The sequence below is a fragment of the Cryptomeria japonica genome, chromosome 2, assembly GCF_030272615.1.
Source record: "Cryptomeria japonica chromosome 2, Sugi_1.0, whole genome shotgun sequence".
Classification (NCBI taxonomy): Eukaryota; Viridiplantae; Streptophyta; class Pinopsida; order Cupressales; family Cupressaceae; genus Cryptomeria; species Cryptomeria japonica.
The window spans coordinates 57,176,897-57,187,187 of NC_081406.1; the positions used below are offsets into that span (position 1 = coordinate 57,176,897).

The 10,291-nt window shown below is 30.3% G+C and overlaps 1 protein-coding gene across 1 annotated transcript; it reads right to left on the bottom strand.

Moving 5' to 3' along the window:
• Window positions 1-298: 298 nt before the first annotated feature.
• LOC131060540 (universal stress protein PHOS34) lies at window positions 299-10,040 on the bottom strand. Its single transcript, XM_057993790.2, has 8 exons — window positions 9,766-10,040; window positions 9,479-9,585; window positions 8,642-8,760; window positions 8,460-8,538; window positions 1,760-1,937; window positions 1,577-1,683; window positions 861-979; window positions 299-562 (listed from the first exon to the last, which is right to left on the bottom strand). The coding sequence occupies exons 1-8, from the start codon at window positions 9,941-9,943 to the stop codon at window positions 481-483; spliced, it is 969 nt and encodes a 322-aa protein (XP_057849773.2). The 5' UTR covers window positions 9,944-10,040; the 3' UTR covers window positions 299-480.
• Between the last annotated feature and the right edge of the window lie 251 nt (window positions 10,041-10,291).

Consider the following 10,291-nt stretch of genomic DNA (forward strand, 5'->3'; position numbering starts at 1 on the left):
TTTTAGATTTCATAATATTATGATAGTTTTAAATGATTACTATCTTTTAAGAATTAATTTTTTAATTTAAATCAAAAAAATAGGTTATGTTTTGAATTTAGAGTTTCTTAAAGGACAAGAATCATGATTAAAAAAAAAAAAAAAAAAAACTCCCAAAGTTTTTTCTCTATAGAAAACTAAAAGAAACCAGAATAGTACAAATAAACATATCTAAAAGAAAGAATCCCCTTATTCCTTTATTATAAAGTAAATGAGAAAAACACATATTTATGGAAACGAGAAGGCAAAGTAGGTAATAAGCACGAAGCCTTATATTATATAATATATGCATAGAAGATGCTCTCGACTCTGTATGACAAAGTCCATTCATGTTTATCCAAACCAAAAGCCACTAAATGGGCGTACAATACTCATATATGTTTATATTCATGCTAATATAAACTCCATGGAAACATAAGTTCCACAATATCTTTCTTCAGTTCAGGTGTGAGGTTTCTTCACGGTCACCACAGGGCACTTACAATTGCGTGTGCAGTACTCACTCACACTGCCTTGAACAGCTCTGCATAACCCATTACCATTTAACCACTTAATTAATTGCACTGCAACTATATACACTACTGATATCCAACTATGTAATATAAATTCGTCAGTCTTAAATAATATATTAAGCTTAGAGAATGTCAGTCAATTCTAAATGTTTAACATTTTTAAGTCTAAAAGTATATTCTTAGTGTGACCACACATCTTAAGCAACATATTAACCCTAAAAAATGTTAATCAACTCTGAATGGTTAACACTTTTAAGCCTAGAAATATAAGCTTAGTGTGTGTGATTTAAGCCATTCCATATAGATCACCTCTTCATTGCTCCATGCCCATGACTTCCAACGACCACAAGATCTACTTTGAGTTCATTAGCTGCCTCACAGATTGCATATTGTCTTTCTCCTGTCATCACCTTAACTTCAATGTTCACCTGCATAGCCAATGCTCTCAAAAACTGATTACAAATACGAGACAAATTTGAACAGTATATTCTAATTTTTTATTTGTTTAAAAAATTTATTTGAAATCAGATAAATAGATGGATTCTACTAAAAAAGTTAGTGGGATTTCAAATGAACCATCTAACCAAACAAATAGAAGCTGGTGCAATTTCAGATGAGCCATCTAAATATATAAATGGACTCTAAATGGTTCATCTGAAATCAAACAAATAGATGAACCCTACTAAAGAAGCTAGTGCAATTTCAGATTTATCGTCTAAACAAGTTAAAGCTATTGTGATTTCAAATGAGTTATCTAAATAAGTCAAAGCTTAGACTGTATTGTTTAAGTGAAAATGCACTAATACTGTTGAAAAAGCCTTTACCTACAATAAATAGAAACTGGTATGATTTCAGATGAGCCATCTAAACAAATAGATGGACTCTAAATGACTCATCTGAAATCGTGCAAATAAATAGACTCTACTCAAAAACTAATACAATTTTGAATATATCATCTAAACAAATCAAAACTATTTAAACAAACAAAACTTAAAATATATTGTTTAAGCAAAAAAAACACTTACATTACGCTTTCCACATATCTCTCTTGCATGGGACAATACTCTTTCTGTGATGAGATTTTCATTTCTTTCAGCTATTTCCATCACATGATGCCCTGCAGATGTAGCACCTGCAAGAAGAAACTGTTAAAACTATATTGAATTTTCCAACATCAACTTCAACAAATCAAACAGTGGGAATGTTACCATGGCCTGCTATTGCAATTTTGGATGCAGCTGGGGCCTCCGCATGCATAACAATAATCTGTTCGTTATCTTGTTGATTGAGAACATTGTCAAGAGCCCACTGCAATGCATACATGCTTTCCTCGCTCTCATTTACAGCAACCATGATTCTCCTTCCTACTCTTTCACTCCCTGCCATTGATCACCTCTCTCAAAATCCCAAAACAACTTAGAATCTGAATCTCAAGAAACAATGAAATAGAATGTGACTGATGATTAGAGCAGACCCATGGGCTTATTTTATACTGCTTTGTTGTGGAATCTTGTACGGTGCAACCTTTACAGCATTTATTCTCTTTGAGGAATTTCAATGAAACCAGAAACAAACATCACTCAGGAATATAGGTATCCTACAACGACCCTTCATTAAATATAGGCTTTAAATGTATAGATCAAAGTTAGGCTTGAAAAAAGTAAATCCTTAAATTAAGAATTTAGTGTTTACATATGTTTGAATTATTAGTATGTGTAATAAATATTAAGCTGTTGAAGAATAACTTAATATTATATTATCGTGAATTTGTAATGGTGTGTCCAATGTTTTAAAGATTTAAGAGTAAAAATAGAGGTCATTCACAAGGTTCAAATTTATAGAGGTGCATTTGGGTCAGGTTCAATCCTTCGATGAATATGCTGGATTAGATCTCCATGTATGTGACTATTTAACCGAAACAGACTTATGATTTGGATGAATGCTTACTCAAATCATTGTAATCGACTATATAAAGACAGGGATACTTATATCTATGTATTGCCGATTTCTATTTACATTTGATAAATGTCAATTACATATGTTTATAGATTCTTAATTAACACCCATTAACCCTTTATTGGTGGATAATTGGGGACCATTCTAATAGAATTGTTTCCTTTTCTTGATATGAAGATAACCACCCATCCCTTATCATATCAGAATATGATGATATTTTATCATATTTAGAAATGTGGGAATCACTTATATACGAACTTATCTAAAACCAGGGGCTATAAGAATTTGGTCTTTTCAAGATATTTTTTGATATGTTCCTTTCCGACAGAGAGTAGTAACCTTTAGATAAGGTAGAATAACTATTTGGAATATTTGGTACGTTGTCTTGTCTTTACTTTTAGACGGGAATTGCTATTTCATCTTGTTTTAATCACAAAAGTAATGCGTATAAGACATATCTGAGTATTCCTTCGTTTGCCTTTACTGAATTTGCATTTTACGAATCAAAATAGGTGGCATTGCTTTAGTTGGTAAGGTCGCTTTGTGAATAACTTTCACGACACATATCTACGTCGTTGTCCTTCACCCTTACGGCATGGTTCGTTTTGTTGACTAGACTCTTCTTAATCTTAAAATTAGAATTTTTTGTATTGTAATGAAAAAATTAATTTATTATTAATATTTAGATTATTATATAGGAAATGATTAAAAAAATAGAATTTTTTTTAATGTAACACAACATAGAAGTATTAAAATGATAATTGGATGTAAAAATATAAATAGTAGAAAATAAAGAATGTAATTTATCAAAAGATAAAGTTGTCTCATCAAGATGTTATCATTATGATTGATATTCAGGTAATGTGTTGTATTATTGTATTCATAAAATTATTACTGATCGGTTGACCATTGAAAAATGTATAAAATTAATTGTATGTATTCCATATGTATGCCCATGAAGTATTTAAATTGATCAAATTATTTCTTCATCTATATTATATTTAGAAGTTTTATTTTTAAAAATTATATTTCATAGTGGAAGAATTAATAAATTGGTAGAACAACTAAAATATTTATCACTTTTGAGAGTTCTCAAGAGGTGAGACTCACTCAATAATTAATTCAACAACTCTCACCAATGGTGCAATACCCTACCTTGTCATTCTAACAAGCTCCAAAGAAATATGCAACACATTTATCTAAAATAGAATAAAACATTGTCAATCTACATTGAAAGAATTTAAATATAATGGACTCTACATGCCATGAAAGCAATGCCATATACATGCCACCAATGCATAAAATTCCCATACAATGGAACAAAGATCACCATCCCTGGTGATCCAAATCCTTTTCAATTCTGTGCAAACATAAAAGGAACTTTTGAACAACAAGTGCTTGTAAATAGAGAAGGTTTGTCATCTAATGATACTTCTCGAAACATAGATCCTCAAACATTGGCTAGATTGCCCAAAGGAAAACTAAAAGTTGAAGATCAGGGATGTAGAGAATACACTATGCCACAGACATTCCACATTGGAAAATTACCCACTTCTCCTAAATCCTATTGAAAGCCACATCTGGTGCATGAGGAACCCAAAGTCATAATTCAATATCAACCTCCTACCTCTTTCACAAAATGGGGAGACCATAATGAAGAAAATATTGAAGAAGATGTATCCAAGTGGCTCTACAAAGATGAGGAAGATCTTCCACCTATACAACTTTTCTTGTGGAAAATTATGGTAAAGGATTCACTATCATGCAGAAAAAAGGTTATGACGAACATAATGGTCTTGGCACAAAAAAAAAGGAATTATAGAACTTTTCCTACCAAGAGAACAATGTCACACCAGAGGATTCGGATTTAAGTCGTTACGAATCAGTCCCTTCAATGCCAAGTTAACCTCATGTAAAATATGATATACTCTTAACGATGAAAAGACACCTAGGGGACACCTTAGAGAAATTGATTGCAATGAATGGGAAGGAGATTATTCTTCCTCTAGCTCTTATGCCCTAAATGACATTTTCATTGATCCAAGTGACCTACCTATTGAGGAAAAATGTGTCAACACTCCCCTTCTACAACAAACTTGTCATAGAGCTTGGATTTTAGATTTTTGGGACCCTAGCTCCTCCTTTGAGGGTGAAAACCTTTCTAAGTTGCCCAAGGATAGAAGAATGGACAAACCCTTGGTATAACATATGAAATCTCCTCTCTTGGTGGAGATGATAGAAGAAATAAACTTGGGAACATCATTATAATTTTAAGGTCATTCACTTTGTAGCTTCATTTTCAGAACAAGAAAAGACAAAATTCATATCATTCTTTCTACAAAGAAAAATCAAATTTGCATGGTTCTATGCATATATGTTAGGACTAGATTCAGACTTGGTACTTCATCATTTGCCATTGCAACCAGATGCAAAACTAGTCAAACAAAAATTAAGAAAAATACATCCACAAATTGCATTACTTATGAAAGTTGAGTTAATGAATTACTAGATGTTGGCTTCATTAGGCCTATTGATTATGTAGAATTGATAGCTAACTTGGTTCCCATGAGCAAACCCATTGGGTGCATAAGAATTTACACTGATTTTCAAGATTTAAACAAAGCTTGTCCAAAAGATGGCTTTCCTTTGCCAAACATTGATATAATTATGGACTTGACTACTGGTTATGAAATGATGTCCCTAATGGATGCATTTTTTGGATACAATCAAATTAGAATTGCTCCTAAAGATCAGCCTAAAACAACTTTCACATGTGCATGGGGAACCTATTGTTGGAATGTAATTCCCTTCGGCCTAAAAAATGTTGGACCAACCTATCAAAGGGCTATGACTACTATCTTTCATGATTTCATGCATACACTAATGGAAGATTATGTAGATGACTTACTTTGTAAATCACTCACTAGAGATAGTCATCTAGTGAAATATGTTTAGGATTTACCTAGGCTTTAATGCACATGCTAGTTTAGGATCACTTTTCCCTCAACATAATTTTGGTGAACCTAGCTTACCTTACACTTGTAATCATTTTTATTTAATTGTATATCTTGCTACCTTTGATTAGTTAGTTTCTTACTTCCATGGTTTCATTGCTTACATTAGATAGTGTTTGTATAAAATTAGTTTAAAAATAAAAAAATTTGAAATACTTTCTTTTGAAATTTATCAACATATCCTTCATTTTATAACTTTCTTCTATTTATCATTATCTCTAGGAGCATACACATTCTCTAATAATTTTGTGTTCTTATAAGTTTCTAGACCTAGTGCTAGATGAATTTGAGATTCTTGTTAAAAGAAGTTATCAAACTATGGTTTCCCATACTTTAGATAGCTCTGATTTTGAGCTTGAGTTAATTAACATGCTCACCTCATGAAGTCAAGCACCGTGATCTTTTTTAGATCCTAATCCTACCTTTAAAATTATATATTAATGTGATCACCCCATGATTCTCTTGAGATGGACCACTTTGTACTTCAAGTTCCTGAGGCTTAAATTCAAAAGTAAGACACGGAATTGGCTAGTTTCAAGCTATTCTTGATCACAAAATCCTTGGCCAAGGAGGCTTCTCCTCTTAAAAAAAATATAAAGAGATTTTTAATCAATGTTTTGGAAGGTGTAAAAATTCTTCATAGCATAGATCACATATTGGATACAAATATTAGGTGACTAGCTAGTTTATCCATTATTTATATATGTTATTTTAACTATTTACATTAAGATAGACATGAATTTGTTGCTACTAAAATAGGTTCCCTCTACATATGGTTTCCAAGTTAATATATTTGAATTTATATTGATTAATTTTATTTATAACATTTCACTTTTTACCTTTTTAAAGAATATTCATTTGTCTTTAATATTATCATTTATTGGAGCAAGTGGGACATTAGATAAATATTGGTATTCATCCATCTTTAATATTATCATTTATTGGAGCAAGTGGAACATTAGATAAATATTTGTAATAAAAATAATTCTACTATAATTTAAAAGTTTATGATTAAAAAATAATAAAATGTGTCATTTTTATTGATAATGACGAAAAAAATTAGTCTTGATTCAAAAATCATTTATATATATATATTATAGAACCTTTAAAAACTTATAATTACTTGTTATGCAATTTTTTAAATTTTGAGACTCTTGAATTTAGCCTAAGTAATTTGTATACATGCAATTGTTAAGGCTACTTTTACATGTTGCTTTCTTTCTACTCAATATATGAGCATCATTTTTATTTTGTTTTTTCAATATATTTACATTAGCATTCAATTTACAAGATTCATCTTCACACATTAATTTATGTTGAGTATTTGAACAAGATTCATTTTTATACGTGAAGTTTATTATTAGATTTTCATCACACAAATTAAAAGTTAATTTGTACCAATTTATTAAAAAAAAATTAATTTGGGTTCAATTTTTTTAATATGTATCTTATTCATTAAAATTATGTATTTAGGTTTCATTAAATGATAATATTTAATTATGTATAAAATTAAGAAAATTTCCAACAATATATCTATGTTAAAATTTTATTATTCTCAATAAAAATGATTACAATGTTATGTGATAAATGCCCTTAAACCATTTCCCATAATTATACAAACTCAATAAAGACATGAATTTAAAGAAAGTAAAAGATATCAATTCTTCATTCTCCTTATTCTTCAAATATACACTCGAGACAAAATAGAAAATCCATTACTTTTAGCTTTCATTTTTTATTACATACAAAAAATAAATAAAGAATAATTTATCTAGAAATTAAATCTATACTACTTTGGATCAATATTTTTAATAGAGTATTCATAGAATTTAATGCAGATATGTAAAGGATAATGGAATAGCCTTTTAACTTTCTTTACAAGAAACAAGAAATCTATCACATCTACTTTTCTCAATTGCAAGAAGTAGGTATAAAAAAATATAATAACCTATTAAAAATTTGTTTAATTTAAAATATGATATTATAATCTATTATTATCAAACACATAACATTGATTAAGCTTTTACAAATGCCTTCATTAATTCTATACGTTCTTTCTTTACATTTAATGATTTGGTCAAACTTAATTTTCCATTTCAAAGATTTCTTTTGTAATCTAAATTTTGTTTTTTGTTATTTATATTTGATCTTTTTAGATGAATACAAGTTTTATGAACATTAAATGTAGTGTTGACATTAACAATTAAAAATCTATTAGGGATTCATATATCATCTTTATTTGGATCATTTTAATATACCCTATAAAAAGAATCATTATTACTCTTCAATACAATTTAAGATAATATATTCTTAAGTGTATTGTTCATAAAATATAATTAAGTTTGAGAATATATTATAATAAGTATTTTTTAGATTTTTATTGATTTGTAAAGAATTTATTTATTTATTGGTGAGATTGAATGATTCACAAAGAATCTACCAAAGATCGTCTTATATAATAAAAGACCCTTGATTCTATACAAAAATAAACTTTAACTCATAACTTAAATAAAATAAATATTAATCAATTTTAACTCGTAACAAAATAATTATTTTCCATTCAAACTATAATCCAACATACATATTGTCTTGTAATAGCCAGCAATATAACAATATTAAAATTCCACCATACAAACTGGCACGAATACGTTTTAAATGCATATGGAGAACGAATTTACATAAAATTATTCACAAGGAAAAGAGAAAAAGAATATAAAGGACTTTATTAGCCATAATATGTAAGTACAATGAAGATAGCTGGGGATAGTCCATGCATGACAGATCCAACTCATGTTGTCTGATATTCCTCACGCTATCCCAAAGGCCCACTTATTTTGCATAAGAATATATGCCATTATAAAAGCATGAAATACCAATTAAAATAAAAGTCTCATAAGAAACGAATCATTTTAATTCTTCATAGCTCTAGATGAGCTCAGTGGTGAGGTTTCTTGACGACCAGCACAGGGCACTTGCAATGGCGTGTGCAGTGCTCGCTCACACTTCCTGACACAGCCCTGCACCAACACCAACGCCAACCAATCACAATTTCAGTACAAACATAAGAAAATTATAATCACTATGATCACTATGATCAAAGTTTTTGAAAGCCAATTTCACCTCTTAACAGCTCCATGACCATGAGTTCCAACAACTACAAGATCAGTTTTAAGTGCGGTAGCCGCCTCACAGATTGCATACTTTGGTTCTCCTGTCATCACCTTAATTTCCACGCTCACCTGCAATTCCATTGCAGAAACTCTATGGTTATATATGTTTGAGTTATAGTAATATTACAAAGAAGTTCTGATGTTTCTCATTCTAACATCTAACATCATTTAGATGCAATGAATACTAACTAGATCATTTATTCTCATGACAGATGGGTTTGCACAAACCACTACTCAAGAAATAAGAATCATTGAATGAGTTTGATTAAGTGAATCATTCTCATGTGAGATAGGTTTGCGCAAACCACTACTCATATAATATGAGTCAATAAATAAATCTGATTAAAAACTTAGACAGTTGAATCTTCTTAATATCATAACTTGACACAAAATACCTCCTACTTGTCAGCCATATGTCAAAAACTATACAATTGAATCTTGCTATCCTATCAGCCATTCTAATGACTACTCACACTCTTTCAAAAAAGTAAACTGCTGGCCCAAAAATAGAAAACTTACACATGATTGTCAGAAATATCTTTTGTATGAGATAATATTGTGTGTGATATGATTTTCACCTCTTTATATCATGATTTAACATGCTACAGAAAATAGCTCTTACTTATCTGTCATATATGATTTACTAAATGAATTCAGCTTCAAAACTAAACAATTGAATCATTATATTAATATCATAACTTGACACACTATAGAAAATACCTCTTACTTATCAACCGTTTTAATGATCACTCACGCCCTCTCAGACAGTTACAAACAGAAAACTTACAGAGTGTTTGTCACAAATATCTTTTGCACGAGATAATACTCTCTGTGTGATGTGGTTTCCACCTCTTCCAGCTATATCCAACACGTGATGACCGGCAACAGCAGCAGCTGCAGAAACAAAAAGTTATATTAAAAAAAATGAGAGTATGACATTCCTTCTACAGCTTTCTCATTCTGATGATAGAACATAAAGTGTGATTCAAAACACGTTGATATAAATAAATTTTACACAATTAAATTTAAAAACAAGATACAATATAATTATAGAAAAAGTTGTAGAAATAATACCATGGCCTGCAAATGCAAATTTGGACACAGTTGGGGACTCTGCATGCATAACGATAATCTGTTGATGGTCTTTTTCTTTAAGGAGATTCTCAACAGCCCACTGCAACGCATACATGCTTTCTTCGCTCTCATCTACAGCTACCATGATCCTCCTTCCTACTCTGTCAGTCGCTGCCATTAATCCACTCTCTCAAAACTTAGCAAAAAAACTTAGAATTTTCTACCCAAATAAACAGATGATGCAATCAACTGAATTCGATGATTAGAACAATCCTTTCTCTCTATTTTATAGAGCTATCAGTGATATTCTACTCTTACGTATCAGTCTATTTCATGGTGTACAGTATGTATACATTTGTCCCCTGGAATCATATGTCGTCAAATTCCACTCTGTAAAGTGGTGAAGGAAAAAGACACCTGTGGTGAAAATTTAAAGTATTGTTAGATTCAAATAATTCAACTTTGTTGCGAGTTATTTCGATGGTCCTCGTTAGCTCATTCCATGATATGATCTGCAAGGAAGGTT